Source organism: Elephas maximus, chromosome 1, assembly GCF_024166365.1.
Source record: "Elephas maximus indicus isolate mEleMax1 chromosome 1, mEleMax1 primary haplotype, whole genome shotgun sequence".
Lineage (NCBI taxonomy): Eukaryota > Metazoa > Chordata > Mammalia > Proboscidea > Elephantidae > Elephas > Elephas maximus.
Genome location: NC_064819.1, coordinates 21,517,153 through 21,539,399, shown reverse-complemented (window position 1 = coordinate 21,539,399; position 22,247 = coordinate 21,517,153). Strand labels below are relative to the sequence as shown.

The window sequence follows — 22,247 nt, the reverse complement described above, 5'->3', positions numbered from 1 at the left end:
AAGTTTCTTACTGAAGAAAGAAACTTACAAATACTGAAGGTGATTAAACTAGAATGAACCCTGTGGTATTGAATTGGAATTGGAGGTACCAGTGTAAACTCATAGATAGATAGATGCATATATACATACATATACACATGGATGGATGGATGGATGGATGGATGGATGGATGGATGGATGGATGGATGGATGGATGGATGGATGGATGGATGGATGGACAGACAGATGATACAAATGTAAATGTGTATGTATATATGAACATACTCATATATATGCTCGCTTGTCAGCTCATCTATGCATATATTCCTAATTCTGTCCACTGGAACTCTGATAATAATGAGCACATCCAGGGCCTAGATCTTGGCCTCTAAATTGCAGCCCCCCCAAAAAAGAACCAGGGCTCCCCAAAGAAATGACTGATTCTGGAACTGGGTCAATAAAAGTATAAGATAGCTGGAACCTCTTGTTGTACCATAAAGTAAGGAAATAAAGAATGATGGGAGCATGTCAAAAAATATTGAAGCCAATTTAAAGGACTAATGCCCAAATCTGGAACCATTTGAGCATCAAAGTAAATAATGATAGTAGTAAACTATAACCCATTGATAAAATAAGCATTCATGAGCCCATACTGATAAAAATAAATGAACAAATAAATGGGAGAAAAGAAAGCTTTTCCTTACAGTGGCATGCCAACTAATTAATGTAGAAGGAGTGATGTAATTACAAAAGCACCATTTGGCAACTATCACAGTAACATTTAATTTAGCAAAGAAACATCAATGGGTACTAAAACTAATGGGTGAAAATTCGATGAAGATAGTTTATTTATATAGTCTGAAAGTATCCCTCAACAAAATAACCATTAATTACAAAGGGGGGAAGAATAAATTTACAGCAGGCACCGTCTTAATTAACTAATAGGAAAATGGAAATTATCACGTGAGAGAATGCAATGTGAACACAACATCATTTCTGTGGTATTCCAGCCAAAAACACATAACCTGAATCTAACTATGAGGAAACATCAGACAAATCCAAATTGAGGAACATTGGACGCACTAACCAGGGTCAAAAGTGTCAAGGTCATGAAAATAAAGGAAAGATGGAGAAGACTGAAGAGACATGGCAAGCACAGGCATTGTGTGATCTTGGATTGGATCCTTATCCTGTAGGAACATCATTGGGCCAATTGAAAAAAAAACCTGAATATGGTCTGAGCACTAGATGGTGGTAATGTATTAGTGTTCGAAACCCAAAACCCATTGCTGACAAGTCGATTCTGACTTGTAGCAACCCTACAAGACAGAGTAGAACTGCACCAAGGGTCTCCAAGGCTGTAATCTTTACGGAGGAGCCCTGATGGCACAGTGGTTAAGAATTATGACTCCTAAACAAAAGGTCAGCAATTCAAATCCACCAGCAACTACTTGGAAACCCTATGGGGCAATTCTACTCTGTCCTATAGGGTCACTATGAGTCGAAATCAACTCGAAGGCAACCAGTAATCTTTACATATGCTGACTGCCACATCTTTCTCCCATGGAGTGGCTGGTGGGTTCAAACCACCAACTTTTCCATTAGCAGCCAAGCACTTAAGCACTGTGCCTCCAAGGCTCCTTGTATCCATGTTGCACTATCTTTTATGTTGGAAAATATCTTTGTAAGAAAGAGCACAAGCATGTCATGAAGCCACCAGTCAGCAACTTAATCTCAAGTTGTTCAGGGAAAAAAAAAAAAATTGAACTATTCTTGCAACTTTTCTGTTTTAAATTATTTCCTAAAAAAAAAAGAAAGAGGAAAAATATATATGAGATACTATCTCTCCCCTATCTGGTTAGGAAAACTCAAATTTTGCTAGCATATTCTGTTGGCAAGGCTGTGAGGAAAGAGACACTCTCACACATTTCTTGAGGAAATGCAAACTGGTACAATCTCTATGGAAAGAAACTGGGCAATATCTACCAGCGATAGTAAGTGTATATTTAGCCAGGTAATTTCACTTCTCAAAATCTATACCAAAGATATATTGGCAAAAAATATGAAAAGGCATATATGCTCAACGTTTTTTTTTTTTTTTTTTAATTGCAGCACTATTTGTAAAAGCAAAAGACTGGGTGAAAAAAAATCCTTCCAGAGGAGGCTGATTGAATAAACAATGGCTTTGCCAAATACCAAATTCTTAAAAATGCCCATTAATCTATAGTGACATAAAGCAAATAAGTGGTTGCCTGGGGATAGGGCAGGGAAGGAGGAAAGGGAAGGGAGGAACTACAAAAGGGTACAAAGCAGTTTTTGGGGGTGGTGATGGATGGTCACTAGTTTGTGGTGATAGTTTCACAGATTCATACACATGACAAAACTTACCAAATTATACACTTTCAATATGTTCAGTTTATCATATGTCAATTCAACCTCAATAAAGCTCTTACTGCTTGTTTGTTGTTTTTTTTAACTGAAAAGATCTAAATTTCCTCATTCCTTTAAGCAAATGCACAGAAAAAGATACATACAAAGATGGGAGTCACCCATCCCCGTTGCCGTCAAGGTGATTCCGACTCATAGCAACCTTATAAGACAGAGTAGAACTGTCCTATAGGGTTTCCAAGGAGCGCCTGGTAGATTCAAACTGCCAACCTTTTGGTTACCAATAGATACACTTCACCACTACACCTCCAGGGTTTCCAAAATGGGCGTAGTAGGAACAATCAGAAATGCAAATCCTCATCTGACTCCATATGACAACACAGGTATAAAATAGTGGCACTTACCTGTTCTTCCACAGACAGAGACTGTAACGCTATTATGTGACTCAACTAAACGGTGGAGTTTTACAGATTGCTGGAAAAGCAGAAGGAAAAATAGAAAAAGATGTATCTGTTTGCATATTAAAAGAAAAATTGCCATGGAGTCCATTCTGTCTCTTGACAATCCCATGTGTTAGAGAGCAGAACTGCTCTATAGGGTTTTCTTGGCTGTAATCTTTATGGAAGCAGATCTTCTGTGGCACTACTGGGTGGGTTCAAACCACCAAACTTGAGATTAGTAGTTGAGCCCAAACTGTGCCACTCAAACACCTTATTTGCATGTGGGATCCAGGTATTATTCATTAAGGCACTAAAACTCATTGTCATCAAGTCGATTCCTACTCATAGCAACACTATAGGACAGAGTCGAACTGCCTAGAAGGTTTCCAAGGAGCAGCTGGTAGATTCAAACTGCTGACCTTTTGGTTAGCAGCTGAGCTCTTAACCACTGCACCAAAGTGGAGCACCACCTTGTTGCCAGCTGAATGTACTAGCTAGAAACAAAGAGCTTGGTACCCTATTACTCAGCTGCAAAAGCATACAACTTGTTGTCCTCTCCCCTAGCCATACAAGGTATGTGTTCTTTGTTGTTGTTTTTAGGTGCCATTCAGTGAATTTCAACTCATAGTGACCCCATATGACAGAGTAGAACTGCCCCCATAGGGTTTTCTAGGCTATAATCTTTACGGGAGTAGATTTCCAGGTCTTTCTCCCTTGGTGTGGCTGGGTGGCTTCAAACCACCAACCTTTCGGTTCACAGCTGAGAGCTTAACCATTGCACCACCAAGGATCTTTACATGTTCCTTAGTAGAAAGGAATTTCCCAGCATGCTCTTTCCACTCAAATGAGTTTTTGAGACTACAAATTAGTCTTCAGTTCTTTAAGTAGTAAATAACATTAATACATTTATCATACAAGATGCTGTTTATACCTAAATAGCTTCAAGAACTAAGCATTATTTCAACTTTTTGGAATCCCTCAACATCAAAGTTCCTAGCCTATAACTTCACAAAGAGTATGGTAGCTCCTGGTATGATCTTGTAGCTTTTGTTGTTCTAATATATGGGGCCATTGGGAGTGAATCAATATGAAAAGAACAGAGAAAAATATAATGAAATTCTATTTGATTTTACATCTATTGAGAAGCTATTGTGTGAAAGAGCTTCTACATGGTTCTGGGTGTTAAAGGTTCCAAATATTTAGTGTGTTTGTTTTTGTATTCTAATTTTATCATCTAAGATATTCTGTAAATTGCCTACCTTCAAATCGCTTACAAATCTGATCAATATATCCTAAGAATAATTAATGTAATATGATAAGGTCAAAGGCAGTGTGCTATACCATTAAATCATTTGCTTATTCATTCATGTATTCACTCAACAAACTTGGATTGAGCAACTTTTATGTGCCAAATACTATCCTAAGAGATGGGGATAGAATGGTCAACACAACAGATGTGGTTCTTGCCATCAAGGAATTTATATCCTATGGGAAAAATCCATGGTAATCGGATAATCGCACACATAAATGTGTAGTAACAATCAGCGATAAGGAGTCATAAGGGTGAGGGCAGATCATGGAGATGAAGAGAAAGGATATTCTAGGTGACATGTCTAAATGCTCTGAGGCTGGAAGAGTAGGCTTCAAGAAAGAAGCTTGTTTGGCTTTGGTTTGTTTGTTAGACCAGTGTGGCTGGAGGGCAGGAAGCAAGGGAGAGGGGAAGTGAAACAAGGAAGGGAGATAGGCAAGGCGAGCATTTACAGGTACAAGCAGAGTAGTGGTTCTCAAAGCATGGTCTGAGGATTCCTGGGGGTTCCTGAGAAACTTTCAGTCCAAGAAGTTAAAACTCTTTTCATAATAATAGTCCAACATCAATTATTTTTTCAATCTCATTTCTTCACAAGTATACAGTGAAGTTTTCATAAACTAAATAATTTGATAAGATGATAATAACATATGATAATGCAACAGACTGAATGCAGAAGCAGCCCAGCTGTCTTCTATTAAGTCCGACATTAGATTTAAAAAATTTTAACATAATGCCATTCTTCTCTCTAAATTATTTTCATTTCCAAAAACATAGTAAAAATATATTTATGTTAACATGTAATAAGGTTTTATTGTAATTTTTAAATGAATTAGTAGATATTTTATAATTCTACGTTTAAATTAATTTTATGTTTAAATTTGTAATATGATAAATATTGACAGATATGACCCACAAGAGCAAAAGCTCTTTGGGGTTCTTAACGATTTTTAAGAGTATAATGGTCTCTGGAGACTAAAAACTTGAGAACTTCTCCGGTGGCATAGTGGCTAAGAGCTCAGGCTGCTAATCAAAGGTTGGCAGTTCGAATCCACCAGCTGCTCCTTGGAAGCCCTATGGGCAATTCTACTCTGTCCTGTCAGGGTCACTATGAGTCAGAATCCACTCAGATGTACTCGACAACAATGAGTTGGTTGGCTGAGATAGATGTTAAAGATTAGGATGAGATTCGGAACTTTATTGTAAGAGCAATGGAAAGACTTCAAAACATTTTGGTGGTAAGAGCATGAGAGTCATCAGTATCAGTCTGGCATTTTAAAACCATGGCTCAACCTGCTGTATGGAGACTGCACTGAAGGAAGGCAAGAGTGGGAACACAGTGACCAGATGGGAGGCTATTGCCAGTCGAGAGATGCTGTTAACTTGGACCACAATAGGGTAAGGATGGGAAAAAGTGAATATTGTAAGAGATATTTAAGAGAGAAAATCCACAGGATTGGACTTAGTACATAGAAAGCAGCTTTAAAAAAAAGTTTCTAGGATGACAGTAAGATTTCTGGCTTGAACACCTGAATGGACAATTTCATCTGTTTCCAAGTCAGGAAAGGCCGAAAAGGCAGATTTGGGAGAAGAGTACTTGGGTTCTGTATTGACTGTGTTAAGTTTAAGATACTTTTTAGACATGAAGGTAGGTATATCAAACAGATTGTCCAATCTATAAGCCTGGAATCAAAAAAAGATATATGGACTTGAGATATATATAAATTTGGAAGCCATTACCATATACCTTTGGAAACAATTGGTATATGTAGCAGTAAAAACAATGAAAAATCTCTCTGTATATTCATATGAAAAGATTCTCAAGGTATGCCATTAATTTAAAAAAAAAAAAGCCAATTAGAAAATAATGTAATTATGCTACCTTTTGTATACGAAAGAAAAATAAAATCTGTATATTTGTATTTGCTTATATTTGCCTTAAAAAATGACAGACCAGGGCAGGGCTATGAATCAGAATTGTCTTGACGGCACTGGGTTTGGTTTTCTTGGTTTGGGCAGGGCAGGAGGGGGGTCATTTGGTAGCTGGAGGTTGAAAGTTGAGCAAATTCTTGTCCTGTGACTTCCATCTTCTTTGCAAAATCAGTGGTGAGATTATTTGCTGAGTTAGAGGCAAAGCAGGATATAGGAAGATGGGTACCTCTCAGAACTTAGAGATTTGAAACCATAATCTCAGTGAATGGAAGAGCACTTTGACCAGAGAAGTACCAAAGTCTTGTCCAGATGAAGTTGGCATTCATGGATTTAGAATGAATCAACCGTTCTGTTCTACATGATTTTTCTTTTCCCAGCAGCACCCAGCTTCCCTGGTGTAGGCATATAGAAAGCCAAGAGTTGGGTTGGGTGTAGTCAGATGAGTACCAATCAAACATAAGGGCCAAAGGAGCTACTTATTCAACGGAGACTCTCCCACCTTCCACCCCTCTTGCACAATTTTCAAAGTACATCAGTATTTTCTGCCTATGTTTTTTCACTTATTAACAGTGTATAAACATTTGTATATTCTTCTGGCCAATCACCCTCAGATAACATAAAAAAAGAGAGAAGGAATAAATAACTCAGAAGCTTAGGAGGTGGGATGGGGAGGAAGGGAAACAACTAACACATCTGTAGCATCAGCTATAATCTAAGCATTGTGCTTAGAACTTACAAACTTGGTCTCATTTAATATAGAATGGGTAATGGCTATTTCCTGATTCCCCTTCTATCCAAAACTCAACGAAGTCAATACTACTCTCTTTCTAAGGAGCCCTGGTAGCGCAAAAATTAAGCCCTGGGTTCCTAACTGAAATGTCGGTGGTTTGAACCCACCAGCTGCTCCACAGAAGACCTAATGATCTGTTCCCACAAAGATTACAGCCTTGGAAACCCTATGGGGCAGTTGTACTCTGTCCTATAGGGTCACTATGAGTCAGAATCAACTCTATGGCACACAACAGCAAACAATCTCTGAATGCATAGAATTGATGGAAAAACTCACCTCTCTGAGATCATATACAGTCAGTGCTATAGAAATGATGGACATGAGTATAATGGCAAAGGCATATTCCTTATAGTCTTCACTAAACCACAAACAGACGCTGAAGAGTTGAAATATGTAAAATGGATTTAGAACCTGTTGGCAGACATAAAAGCAGGAAGACAAGAAAAATATTTAGGCTTCATATTTAGTTATCCACTGACTTGTTTTTTTCCATAACCATCTCCATAACATTAATCATCCTACACAATAACCTTATTCTCCTTATTATTATATTTATTCAGCAAATCCCATGTTCCAGACACTACGTAAGCAACTTTGCTGCATTTGTTCGCTTAACTCCCATAATTGTCTTATTAACCAGAAATTACTACTTATATCCATTATAAAGATGAAGGTACGGAGCCTTAGATCTTGAATAACTTGCCCAAAGCCACACTGCTGAGACTTTACAGAGCCAAGCTTTAACCCAGACAATCTGACCCCAGAGCACCTGCTTTGAATCACTGCCGCACTTTGTAGTTTACAAAGTAGTGTCTCATGTATCATCATATTGACCACCACGACCGTTCCATAAGGAGTAGACGTTAATATCGTCTCCATTTTATATTTACTGGCCTTCAGAGGGTAAAGTTAAATTAAGGTTTACAACAGTAAAATGCCTTCTCATCAATTGTTCTTCTCTATGGCATAATAGCTGCCATATTTGAAGCTATTAAAGTACTTTAGATGAATGGATGTGTTGAAGACTACATTTTCTGGTAAGTAAAGAGCTGAGCTAAAAAGTGCTCTCTTGAAATTGTACACCTAGAACAATGTGGGAGAGAGTAGATATTAATTCCAATAGTTGTAGTTCTGCTTTGGTCAAAAACTTTTTGTGCCCTTACTCAAATTGCCTGTAGTTGGCCTCCAACTTTCTAAAGCAAGAATGGCAACCCTTGGCTCTGGTTAAGGGAAAAAACACACAGAAACTTTTCCTATCAGTTTGCCTCACTTTCTTTCATGCCTGAAAGCTTGCTGGGAATATTGAGAAAGAACCTTGAGTTTGCTAAGCTTTTTCTCAAGACAAAGAAGGGTAAGGGTAGAAAACAGAGGAAGATCCCAAATACAGCTGTGTGGCTACAGTTCGATAATAAACACTGTAAAATGCAAAATGATAAGCCCAATGATAGAATCAAAGTGGAAGATTTCAGTTTTGGAAATGATGATCAAGTCCTCCTTCCCCACCCCAGTGAAGGACAAATCGCGTTGAGATTAACGTAATTAATAAGGCCAAACAGGGGGATTTTTTTTGTGTGATGTTGGATACTGAGGAAATTGTATATGTTGCCCATTAGGAAAGGACTGAGTTTATTATTATTATTTTAGTTTTGCAAAGTTGAAACAGGTTAAGCAGCATAATGAGAGAATAAAAGAAAGAGAGAGAAAGGAAGGGAAGAAGGAAAGAAGGAAGGGAGAGAAGGAGAGAGGAAGGAAATGTGTTCATTCAGTCATTAAATAAGTAGACACATGAGCTTTGTGACATTGTTTCGGGCAATGTGTGCAAAAGAGGGTCTCCAAGAAAAAGAACAGAAAAGAGATACGAGAAAAAGGCTCTTGGTTTTTTTTGTTTTGTTTTGTTTTTTATTAACAACTAACACTCTTGCTTATTTATAATCAAGCTTCTCTATTTTTCTATCTAGCCAAACAGGTCACCAAGAGAAAATACTGTTTACCTCCTTGATGAGTAGTTTCCAAATTGGTGTGATTTCAACATCAATAGTATTAGGCCCACATATTAACCTCCTATGGGGAGAGATCACAGATCATTTAGTCACTGATAATAAAAATGAAACTCATTTTCTCACCTATTTAAAAAAAAAAAGATCTAGTCCATGTTCATTTCCTCATCTGTGGGATCAACGTAAGCCTTCCTCCTTTTGTAACATTCACTTCTTTCTCAAAATAACTGGGAACCCCAGGTGCAAAAACAGTAAACATAATCGGATTGTTTCTATTGAACTAGACTCTCCTCCAGGTCTAAATATTTCCCTGATGGTAATGAAAACCCTATGGATAACAATGGTTCAATCCCACTGTGCATGGGTGGCCACAAGTAGGGGACCAACTGGACAGCAGCTAACCACAGCAATCCAGGTATTTAATATTACCCGTTGACTCATTCAGGTAGTTTCAGGGTTGGTAGTTTCTCAGCTGTGTCTCTCCTTAACTCTGGCTCCATGGAAGTGAGATGGAGGGATCATTAAGAGAGAACCATTTTGCTCATGAGGAAATACTGTACTTTACTACATACACTCAGAAGTTCTGGGAAGCTGAAGTTTTTTCTTTTTTTTTTTTTATATGGATGAAAAGTCTTGGGTTCTCAAAAATAACTCTACATATAGAATTATACAATCCTCTGACTGAAGAGACTCAGAATTATTTTGCTGTTGAGAACACCAGCTACTCTCTCTGTGCCTACTCAAGTCAAGTAGTTTGGCTGAATGTATTACAGCAGTGCTTATCAAAATTTAACGTTCATACAGATAACTTAGGTTATTAAAACTTAGGTTGTTAAAACTAATATTCAGATTAAATAGGGGTGGGGTGTGGTCTGAGATTCTGCATTTCTGACAAGCTCCCAAGTGGTGCTGATACTACAAGTTTCTATGAGTCTTCAATGTAGCAGAATTGGGCAGAGGAGAAGGAAATCATAGAAATTCAGGACCAGTCAGGGCTTTTTAGACTCCTCTCCCTTTTTTTAGAATTGGGAAACTAAGGCCCAGGAAGGAGAAGATACTTGCTCGAAGACACATAGTGAATAGTGACAGACTCTTAGCATCCAATCCAGTGCCCTTCTTAAATCTTGCTCCTCTGCCCCACAACTGATTTGGAATTGAAGAGCTGCCTGTCCTTCATGACCTTCTGATGCTTCGCAATCATTTTTTATCTCTTTTATCACGCCATAGTACATATTTCCTGGTTACAATCAAAACCGGCTCAAGGTTAGTCTGATAAAAACCTTGAGAGGCATTATGAACAGTAAGAAGGACACAGAACCTACAGTTAGAAGACATGGAACTCTGTTCTTACTCAGTATTCATAACTTCTCAGCTGCGTGACCTTGTCTAGGCTGCTAAGCCACCTTGGCTGGTGGTGACATCTGTTCTACTTCCCCCACAAGGCTGCTCTGAAGATGAAGTGAGATGATGTATGGGAATGGAATTTATTTTAATAACACTACACAGAGCATCACAATGTTTTCTAGTCTTAACCAGTTAAGACAACCATTTACTGGACTCTCTATTTGGCTAATGGATAACAGCACTTTTGAGCTGGTATGGACAATGATGCATTGTACCTAATCTCTTGTTCTTCTTTTGTTAGACCTGATCCGAATTTTAGGTGTATCTTGGCAGAAGTGAGCCAGTCTTCCAAAGAGCTAAAATAATAATCACAAGAAGGACATCTTTAGCAATAATATTTTTGAGATAACTGTTCTGTTCCTTGGTTGCAACGGCTGAAAGAACTTACCCAATTTTCTGGAACCGTCCTTCAAAGTTGTCCCAAACATATCTTATTTTCTGCACCTTTATGCATCTCACCTGCGAAAAAAAGAGTACTAAGTTTGAGGATCTGAGAATACCCAACAACATCATGGTTAAAGAAACACTTAGGGAAGAAGCAAAAATAGCGCCCAGCTATACTGACTTGAGGTTTTATCCTTTCCTATCCTATCCTTTCCTACTGAACAAATGGCATTCTTTATTAGAAATCATCATTCTATTAACATTGATTTTGGGTCTACTATAGAGAAAATTATAACTAAAACCCAGGTCCTGCATTCCACCACTTTACCATTTAAGGAAACCGAAAAACCAACCCGTTGCTGTTGAGTCGATTCCGACTCGTAGCAACCCTATAGGACAGAGTAGAACTGCCCCATAGGGTTTCCAAGAAGCAGCTGGTGGATTCCAACTCCCAACCTTTTGATTAGCAACCGAGCTCTTAACCACTGTGCCACCAGGGCTCCAACATCTAAGAAGGAAAAAAATATATTTTCAGAAAAAAAAATTCTATATGGTATACAGTCAAATATAATGTGTCAAAGAAATAGTGGCACAACGGCTAAGTGCTTGGCGGCTAACTGAAAGGTCAGCGGTTCAAACCCACCCAGCGGCTGAGAGAGGAGAGGTTATTCCAAGAAAATGCATGAGGATGTCAGCTGTGGAAAGGAAAGAAAGGGTTAATGTTTATGACAATTGTGCCTTCTTGCTTCTGGCTTCTTTACCCAACTTTATATACCCTTCTGAATTTCCACAAGCTGGTGACCTAACTAACTAAGAAGAGAAACAGTGAGACCGCAATATTGCTAAGGAGCAATGGTTATTACTACCCGTTGGAAAAAATACAAATGCCTGGGTTCTGCCCATAAAAGATTCTGATTTAATTTTCTGGGGTGCAGTCTGGATGGATATGAGCATTTTTATACATTTCCCCAGAGAATTCTAATGTGCAGCCAAAGTTGAGGAGTATTGTTCAAGGCTTCATTTTATAGCTTTTCTGTTATTTGCATCCTTGAGAAATTCAATTCAATTTCTCTGCATCTCAGTTTTCCCTTGTGCAAATTGAGGCAATTGAACCATGTTATTTCTAAATTCCACTTCAGCTCTTCTAAATATGCTCTTTGCATGTGAATACTATAGTCAGTATAACCACTTGATAAATTCTGAAGCTGGAAGTGTCTATAACTGGTACATAGTAAGTGGTCAATACATTTTTTTTATTAAATAAATGAATGAATGCTTTCTTAAATCACATGCCAACTAGAAATACATCTTAAACCCCTAAACTCCAAGACTTGAGTTACCACTAATAAGTGTCAACCCTTCTCAATCAGTACAAATGCATACACACCCACACAGACATTTATAGTTGCCAAGGTAAAATGTTCAATGCTGTATATATTTTTTATTTACAGAATGAATCTATTTCAATGAGATTGGCTGCAAAATAACTTTGATTAAATAAATCGTATTTTCTAATCGATTTTCTGTATAAAATTGGAGTGTATTGCCTCCTGGGAATGATTCTTCTTTCACAAGCTGCAAGCTAGAGAGAGGTAAGGAAAGTACTAGAAACTGACCAGCCCCTGTGTGTTAGCCATCATGGCACATCTTGGAACCTGAAGTGTCTTACACTACAATTCACTTCCCTTTTCAGTATTACCTGTGATTTAGCAAAAAGAGTGGAGTGGGGTCGCAGCTAATGTTTATTGAACACTTTGAGGCTTTTCACACAGTGTCGTTAGCCTTTTAATGGTCCTGTAGTAGGGCAGGTATTGTGTTCATCTTCATCTTGCACCTGACACTCTTTTGATTAAGTAACTTGCCCAGGATCACACCTATTAAGAAGCAAGGCTGGAATTTGAATCCAAGCCCATCTGATTCCAAAGTCCAAGGTCTCCCAAAAGATAGGATATTCAAGCTAGTCTCAGAAGAAGGTCTGAAAATCCCTTAACGTCAAGGATTGAAATTATAGAAAGTAAAGGCGGCCTACTTTATTAATTCCATAAGTTCAAAAATCTGTGTTCAAAAAAATGTTTAAGGACAAACTGTGGTGGAATGTGAGGCCCCTGCTCTGTCAGAGAACTTAGACCAAGAGTCTGTGAAACCACAAAATAGACACAAAACATCAGCAGGTGAAAGCAGCAAGAAGAGGAACAAAGAGGTTACTGATAAACGTTATCTCAGACCAGTAAAGGGAAAATTCCATTATTGCCTGACAATTTCTGAGGACATTTCTTGCCAGAGCGAGAAGAATGACTCCATCATAGACTTTTAGTCATCTTTGAGATGCCCCAGCAGGAAACATACTCTGCCTGGAATTTGTCTGCTTCCTTCATCACCTTTCAAGGCCCTATAAGACAGAGTAGAACTGTCCCTTAAGTTTTCCAAGGAGCGGCTGGTGGATTTGAACTGCTGGTCTTTCGGTTAGCAGCCTGAGCTCTTAACCGCTGTGCCACCAGGGCTCCGACAAGAGGATATTAGGGATAATATATGGAAGGGGTGGAGTTTATTTGCCCCAGTTCCTGGAACTTCAAACCAGGAAATAATAATTAAGAAATTAGGAATCTGCCGTGGGGTGAATTTCGAGTTCCAACAAGAAATGAAGAGAGGGAAGACAGGGGATGGAGGAAGCTTCCTGATTCCGAGTAGTCTGAGTATTCTGAGTAAAAATCAGGAAGCTTCCTCCATCCCCTGTCTTCCCTGTCTTCATTTCCTGTTGGAACTCCATCTGAGAGCATCCTGCTGAACAAGTTAAGCACTGGGTTTCAGATCTGTATGCAATTCATTGTCCTTACAGTCTCCTTTTAGCCTACATTTGCAAACTTGTAGTCCTTTGCGGTGGTCTCCAAACTCCCCTTAAATGGCCCTGAATAGTGGTCATCTTGGCAGTACTGCTATTCTTGTTACTGGCAACAGTGGCTGAGCCCAGAGCGTCTCCCCCAAACCCTACTGAAAAGTGTTTTTACAAATCACCTTCACGTTCATCCTCCCATTTTAGGTTCACAATAGCCCTGAGAAGCAGGGGTTCTTAGTCTCTTTTCCTAGCTAAAGAAACCAAGGCTCAGAGAGGCAGTAACTAGCCAAAACTCCCTATTTCATAAGTTGGAAAATGAAGCCATCGAGCCTGTGTGCCAGCTCTTTCCATTTCCAGACCCCTGCCCCTTCCTTGCGTTTTCTTTGTTAATTTGATTATTTCTTCCTTTGTATGTTTGTCCATTTCTTTGATGCTCTAGCTCTAACAGGCTTTCCAGGCAAAAATAATTCAGGCCATGTCCATAGGTTGCTTTGGGACACCCGCCTCTCAGGCGAATGGCCACCTAAACAGATTCGGCGAGCAAATAGTCTGAGGTGGTTGACTGCATCTGTTTCTGTTTATTTTGGCAGTTAGAAAAATCGGGTAGTAATAACTGACAACAGAGGAACTACTCAACAATTGAATTTTATTGATTTAAAAAAAATTGATCTTGAGCTTATAAAAATCCATTTAAACAGCTGTCTACATATCTATAAATGCAAGAGAAAACATTCGGTCTGTAAAACGTGTTTTTACCATGTATATGTTAACTAGGCATAATTCAAGTATTATTAATTTAATATGGTAAGGAAAGAGTAACGCAAATATTGAATTATAGAATTCAGAATCAGCCCATTTTGTGGACAGAAGCAAATTCTCTAGCATATTCCCAGATGACTACTTGTACTGTAAGATTAACCTGTGGCACAGATTATGATATAGGGCAGGATGCTATTAATATGTATTGAGCATCTACTATGTGCCTGGCACTATATTCCATAATTTACTTAATTTTATCAATTCATATTAGAGTTAGGTATTCTCATCATCATTTTATAGATGGGAAAACTGAGGCTCAGCAGAGTTAAGTAACTAATCCAAGGTTGCACAGTATAGAAGGATAAAGCTACGATTTGAGCTGAGCTATGGCTGGCTTCAAAGTTCATACTCATTATAAGAGCGTAGGCTGTTGATTGAAGATTGGCACAGTGGAAGACCTGAATTTAACCTTATATTTGAGGGGGGAAACTGATTAAATTTCTCTGGCATCATCGGCAGCCATGACTTTACTTACCTTTAGGTCTGGCTTTCTTATGGCTCTATTTACGATGTACTCCTCATCTGTAATGAGAGGATGATCAGGAGTGAGACCAAATGCGCTGTTGAATGCTGACAGGTAGATCCATATTACCTTTTTCCAGGAGTAAGTTTGGAATTCATCCTGAAGAAACAGACACCAAAACCCCCGTGAAGTTAAGAGAAGCCATCAGGCTAAAACGCACCCTGAAATACATCATCTTAATGTAGTTCTGCAAGTTTATGGAGTTAGTGAACATTCTAGACAGAATCACATGCCTCTGAGAGTTGGTAGACACACAGCCTTGAAGGAAAAAGGCTTGTCATCATTTGCTGCGGAATCTGGATGTGAATATGAGGCCCTGACACATATAATGAAGCTCAGGAGAGGGGAGACACATTCTCAGATAAGGATCAGTTTTCCCTATTACCCTCCAGCCAGATACAAAATTTTACAGGGGAAAAAGGAACTTTCAAGGGTTTCTGCGGGTCTCCAAAGGTGAAGAAACCAAGTCAATTAAACCACCCACGTCTTTCGAGGCTCACATTAAATTCTATCTCCTCCATAACAGCCCCTTTAACACTTTCCAACCAGGAAAAAAAAAAAAGAGAGAAAACTGTCTCTTTGCAACCAGCAAATATTTTACCTGACCCTCTCTTGTGCCCCTTATCACTTTCTACTTTGTATTCATTCTCTTAGTTCTTCTAGACTATCTGGATGGAAGGGGCTATGTTTTAGTGTTCCTTATGTTTCCATCAATGTGGGGGCACTGTGACCTGTTCGGTGAGAGAGCCTGGTGAATGGATGAAAAAAGCACTACATGCAGGAACTCGACTTGCCAAAAGGTAATTGTCAAGATGTTATCACAGGCAGGACTGAAGAAGGTATCTTCGTCCATGACCATAATTGAAACTGCTTCACTTTGCAGTTGACTGGTGACTTCATTCCAGAACAGAATGGAGGGAACAAAGCACTGGAATGAGTAACAGGTACCACAACGATCTCTTAGAAACCGCCGTAATAACAGTAGTCGTTATTATCTAAATAGGGACATGCTACACATAAAACCCCCCTGGATGCCTGGAAAACCTCAGAAGCTAAGAAATTCAGCAAGAGAAGTTAAGCCTGGCAAGTAATTTGAAGGTTAGGCAATAAAGCTTGGAGCTGTCTCTGCTGTGTCCACATTTTCCCTAACAGTGTTCAAGCTAAGCAGAGAGGAGAAGATGGAGTATTCACTGTGTTTCTTACATTGATTCTCCTCAAGAGAAGCCCACCTCCTTGCCTGTGCTCCTGCTGTCTCCTTAGCCTGCAATTACCAGCCATTTCTCTCTTCTCTCTCTACATCCTCGTGAGGCTACTTCCTAGCCTGCCTTCAGTGTCCAGCCCAAAGGCCACTTCTGGCAACTCTCCCTAATTTCTCTGGGTGTCCGTTTTCAAGGTACTGAAGATTCTTACCACATTCTATCTCACTGCCTTGCCCTTTGCCTGTCCACCTTATCACTTCCTCTTGGACTGTGGGTAGGGAACATGTCTGATTCATATCTGTACTTCCACCAGGCCTAGCACAGATTCTGAAAGAAAGAGAGAGAGTGGGAAGAAGAGGGAGAAGAAGAAGCAGAAGAAAGGAAGTAAAAGGGAAAAAAAGGGGAAAGGAAGGGAAGGGAAGAAGAAAAAACTTAACAGAAATTTGAAAGTTAATGAATTAATTTTTAAAATCAGTGAAATTGACTATTAACCTCATTAAAAAAAAAAAAAGATGGCTAAATCAAATTAAAAATTTGCATGAAGTTACCTTCAAAGCCTAAGAATGAGCTAAGAAGGCTAAATTTCTGCCAGCTGAGCCGCTGATATGTTCCAGGCACGGTAGGTTGGGTACCCGGTTTCCTAGGACAGACTTTGACATAGCTCTGCATTGTGTAACTTTGTCTTTGACTTCATCAAAGGGGCTCTGTTGTCAAAAGAACTTTGAGCTATTAATAGCAACAACAGTAATAACTAGGATTTATTGAGTACCTACTATATTCTAAAGGAGCACTGGCTGTGCAGTGGTTAAGATGCTTGGCTGCTAAACGAAATGTCGGAAGTTTGAATCCATCAGCAGCTCTGTAGGAGAAAGATGTAACAGCCTGCTTCCATAGAGATTTATAGCAGGGAATATGCTTCCCAAAATTAAGCTGTCACCCTCTGGTCCAGCATCACAGGAAACAGACCTCTAGGCTGTGATACCCAAAAAGGGAAAGACAACTTGGGACATCGGAGCTCCCAAGTTCTCAAATGCAGTCAATCCAGTGTACTGCCTACATGTCTTTGTCTTAATGAGTATTAAAGACTAAAACCCACCCGTATGCCTCCATCTTATTTTAGTCTGTATCATCACTCAATTAAAGGTGCCTGGATATATGTGCCTTTCAGCCCATCTCCTGCCATTCCCTTTATTCCCAAGTCTTCTAACTCATTATTCTGTATAACACAAAGTAGAATCCTACAGGCAAGATAAAAGACACCCCAGTGAGAGAACCACTTTTCTTATACTAATGTAGTGACCCTGACTTTTTGCTTGTTTATTGTCTCATTAAGGAGGCTGCAAACATCTTTATTTTTTCAAGAAAATCGCCCAACTTTTAAGACCAAAAATACAGCAAGAAAATGGAGGCGAAATATGGCAAAGCAAAGTGGTCCTTTTCGGCAGCAGCATCAAAGTTCTCTCAGTTTTCAATTTGGTGTTATCTAATAACGGAAACCCCGGTGGCGTAGTGGTTAAGTGCTATAGCTGCTAACCAAGAGGTCGGCAGTTCAAATCCGCCAGATGCTCCTTGGAAACTCTATGGGGTAGTTCTACTCTGTCCCATAGGGTCGCTAGGAGTCAGAATCGACTCGACGGCAGTGGGTTTGGTTTGTTTTTTTTAATAACGGAAACAGCACAGGCTTGAGACCTGAGCTCAAATCCCAGCCTGAAAACATTTCAACTCTCTGTGTATAATTTTATTTATCTGTCAAGTGGGAATAATCATACCACATCTTATGGATTCTTGAAGGACTAATGCAATAATAATACATAACGCACCTGGTCCAAGGTCTTGCTCATGACCAAAAAAAAAAAAAGCCATGACCAGGGAGCAACAAATGCCACTTTGTGTGTAGCTCTGCGTCTCATTTTTCACAGCAAGTTGTTCTCGAGATCTTTCTGTAAATCAGAACTTACTTGCCTTTTGAGGAAGCTTTAGAATCTCTGAGAGTCTCTGTATTTGTTTTTCTTTCTGGAAAATGAGCATCTTTAACTAGAAATGGCTTCTTCCACTGGAGTTTGTTTCCCAGCTCCCTTCCAAGCAGTTAATGGTCTGTAAAATACTTAAATGCGGCAGAGGAGCTACCATTTTAAATAATTGCCTTGTAAATTTTTTTTTTTTTTTTTTTAATGCGAAGAATCTAAACTGTTTGCTTGGCAAATCTCTAGATTTTTTTATGCCTCGAGTTTCATAGAGCAGGCTATACCTGCTCTTCATCATGAGAATTAACCCAATCAGTCCTTGAATTCTGAAAGAGAAGGATTTAAATAATTCAAGGATGCATTTCAAAGAGGTGAAGGTACATCAAGGATCCACGTTGGACCTGGACAGAAAAATAGAGGAAGAAATCTGGGTTTTTTTTTTTATTGCCTGTGGTCTCGTACTTTCTGAATCTGGAAAAGTCAGACCAGGGTTTATATTTAAGTGGAGCAAGTGGTCTTTGCTTATCTTCTTCCAACCTTGGGCTTTAAGCGCTGCAGCCCTTGGAATGTAAAGCAGTGTAACAGTCACTTTAAGTTCAAGGAAATGTCATGACATCTCCTTTTGTAAGAGCTTCACTACACACACAAAAATGTGCTTCTGAGCTTGCCTTAAAGCGAAAAAAGGAACCCGTTGCAAAGTTCCAAAGAGACATTAAGAAGTCAGCACTTTCTGCTTAGTGACGGATATATTGCAAGGCTAAAAGATTCGACTCATGCTGGGGTGAAGTACTTAGAGGATTATGGAGAAAGAAATAATAACTTAGGTTTTTCAGGCTCTTTGTGAAACACTGTGCTACCTTTATAGATACAAAGCGTCTGAAAAACCATCTCCAAATATTTTGCCAAAAATACTATTCTTTCCATATTTAAGTATCTTTTCCTTTTTTCCTTTCTCTTTCTCCCTCTCTGTCAGACTCATTGATGCTCTTGACACCCTGACCCCATATTTCCATGACACTTAGCTGGAAAAAAATTGGCATTAGCTAGGATTTAGTTGTAAGACATATAAAGTTCCACGCTTTGGAGAAATCTTACACTATTTATTTTCTCAGGGCTCCCAGGACATGTTGTCCGTTGACAAAAAAAAAAAAAAAGCAATAAAATTATATGATGTAGGCTGTCTTCACTTTATACAAAAAAAAAAAAAAAAAAAGACTCAGCAGCAACTTTAAAGTTAGATGAGAAACTTAGATGAGTTTAAGTCCGTGGTGGTGAAACAATTTGGAAAAGGATGGCAAGAATGTTTGCATAACTGGAAGGGTATAATCAGTGCCACTGAATCGTACATGTAGAAATTGTTGAAATTGTGGATGACTGTGTATATTCTCACCAATAAATAAATAAATATCTCAGCGTGCATTTTGGGGGACAATGGTATTTTTAGGGGGTGTGTGATTTTTTTTTTAGGGGGTGCGTGATTTTTTTTTCCTCCAAGGGGAGAAGAGTAGTGGATTAGCTGGCTGGTTGTCTAAAGCATCTGGAGACGCAGTGTGTAGTAAGAAGTTAATCAGTGCTCATTGGATGCCTACATTCCAGGCATGGTTCTCATCTCCACAGGTTACACATATCACCTCATTTAGACCTCAAAACAATGAGGTAGGTACTGTTATTATTCCCACTTAACAGAAGAGGAAATGGAGGCAGAGGGTGGTTATGTAACTTGCCCATAGCTATACAAGAGTAGCCCTGGGGATCAAACCCAGGTAGTCAGGTTCCAGCCTCTACTCTCAAACTGCTTTACAACACTGTCTCCATAGAGACTGATCACTGGGCAGGGAGGACGAGCTCTAGCTCCAATTGTGAGGATGGTGCAGGACCAGGCAGTGTTTCCTTCTGTTGTACACAGGCTCACTGTGAATCAGAACAGACTCAATGGCACCTTACAACAACAACAAGCTTCTCCTCTAGCCTTTAGGGTTGCTGCTGAGTTCTGGTTTTGTTTTTACTGCTTATACAACTGTAGGCCCCTAATATGCCTCCAGCTGAAAACGGAACCAAAAAAAAAAAAAACTCTAAGTGTACAAATACTTTGTAAACTGTAAATCACAATATCAAAGGCCCTGTGCTTCCAACTGAAAAATGGACTCCCCCCCAAAAAATCTCTAAGTGTGCAAATACTTTGCAAACTGTAAATCACAATGTCAGTGGCCCTGTATTATAAAGGACAATGGCCTCAGAAGGACCTGTCTTAACAAAGAACCATTTCTTAGTGGGTTAGCCCAGAGAATCTCAGGGAAGTTTGGCTGAATGGCTAGTGAAAAAACAGGTTGAAGTGGAGTGTGGGGGAATGGGGTTTGGGAAGATGAAGTGTGCACCTAAAGGGAATAGGTACCTAAAAGAAAAGGTACTTTCTCAACTAGGGCATTTTTCTTTAGCCACTTTGTAATGAAGTGCTGGTGGGAATGGAGACCATTTATGAGATATTCAATTCAATTCATTTAATTGAATTAAACAAATTTTGAGCACCTGCTGCATGCCTGTGGGCTAGGTGCTATGGGGGATGAAAAATAAGCCATGGTCACTGCCTTTCAAAAAACACTCCAAACTCACTGCTGTCGAGTTGATTCCAACTCATTGCGGCCCTATAGGACAGAGTAGAACTGCCCCATAGGGTTTCCAGGGAGCATCTGGGTGATATGAACTGCTGACCTTTTGGTTAGCAGCCATAGCTCATAACCACTACTCATGATAACCATGTACCTTTTCCAGGCAGCATGTATAAATAGTCGTATTTTTGCATTTATTTGTGTAATGATTGGATGAACTCCATGAGATCAAGAACCCTGGTTTTACTAATTGTGATACCCCACCCCCATGTGCTACATAGCTTGTTCTCACCCTATTTATGACATGACGGGGGGGAGATCAGGAGGGGAGAAGGGAAGGAGGAAGGGAGCAAGCTCCTGGCTCTGATGCTTACTACATTGCAATGTAATTTTTTCTCTCTGTTTCCTCATCTGTAAAAATGGAAAATAGCGAATATTTTCCAGGGTTGTCATGAGAATTAAATGAAATGATCAATGAGATACTATTTCATAACTGTAAAGTCAATGGCATTTTAATACAAGGCAGACAGTGGAAAGCATTATAGCAGTGAGAGATGAAAACACAGAGCTAAAAGAGGATAGGTGATTAGTTCCCTTTGGAAGTGGAACAGAGGACAGAGCAACAAAGACTTAATAGAGAAGGAGGTGTATGGCTGAGGAATAAAAAAACCAAAACCAGACCCACTGCCATCAAGTCGATTCTGACTCATAGCTACCCTATAGGTCAGGGTAGAACTGCCCCATAGAGTTTCCAAGGAGCACCCGGAGGATTCGAACTGCCTACCTTTTGGTTAGCAGCGGTAGCACTTAACCACTACGCCATCAGGGTTTCTATGGCTGAGAAATAGGTCAGTTTTAATAGGCAGAACTAGAACACCTACTTTCTGTATTTGCATTGTAGAGTGTGTGTGTGTGTGTGTGTGTGTGTGTGTGTGTATTAACCCATTGCCATCGAATCAATGCCTACTCATGGTGGCTCTATAGGACAGAGTAGAACTGCCCCATAGGGTTTCCAAGGCTGTAATCTTTATGGAAGCAGATTGCCATCTCTTTCTCCTGAGGCTTGGTTGGTGGGTTTGAACCGCTCATCTTTTGGTTAGCATCCAAGCACTTAATCACTGTGCCATGAGGGCTCCTTGTGTGTGTGTGTGTGTGTGTGTGTGTGTGTATATATATATATGTGTGTGTGTGTGTGTATGTATGTGTGTGTGTGTGTGTGTATGTATGTGTGTGTGTGTATGTGTATATATATATAAAAAAATATATACATATATATATGTATTTCTCTACTAGATTTGCATCCGCTTTGTTCATACCTTATGCCCAGTGCCAATGACAAAGTCTGGCGCATTGGTGCTCAATAAATACCTACTGAATGGATGAATAAATGAAAGTATGCATGGAGGGGGAAAGGAATATCAGAGGAAATCTCATGGATAAAAGCATGGACAAAAGAGAGTGTCTGTTTCACTTAGAAAAGGGTGCCGATGGGGGAGCCCTGGCCTTCCAGACACCAAGGCAGAGGGGAGGAGAAGGGTTACCCAAGGATCCAGTAAACACAAATGGTGCTGACTGATGAGAATGTTGGTGGACTTGGGAATTTAGATGCCACTTGCATGGCTGATTCGCCAAATTTCTGTTTTCAAACTAAAGCCCCAAGCACTGATGTCTTTGGAAATTATG

General features: G+C 39.5%; 1 protein-coding gene across 1 annotated transcript in view; it reads right to left on the bottom strand.

The window, feature by feature from the left end:
- Positions 1-22,247, bottom strand: part of ATP13A4 (ATPase 13A4) — a 138,753-nt gene that overhangs the window by 61,883 nt on the left and 54,623 nt on the right. Inside the window, exons 3-8 of the mRNA XM_049880221.1 lie at positions 14,748-14,894; positions 10,625-10,695; positions 10,452-10,532; positions 8,827-8,896; positions 7,112-7,246; positions 2,772-2,841 (exon numbers count right to left, since the gene is read on the bottom strand). Coding sequence (XP_049736178.1) covers positions 2,772-2,841; positions 7,112-7,246; positions 8,827-8,896; positions 10,452-10,532; positions 10,625-10,695; positions 14,748-14,894 — 574 coding nt within the window. The remainder of the gene's footprint in view (positions 1-2,771; positions 2,842-7,111; positions 7,247-8,826; positions 8,897-10,451; positions 10,533-10,624; positions 10,696-14,747; positions 14,895-22,247) is intronic.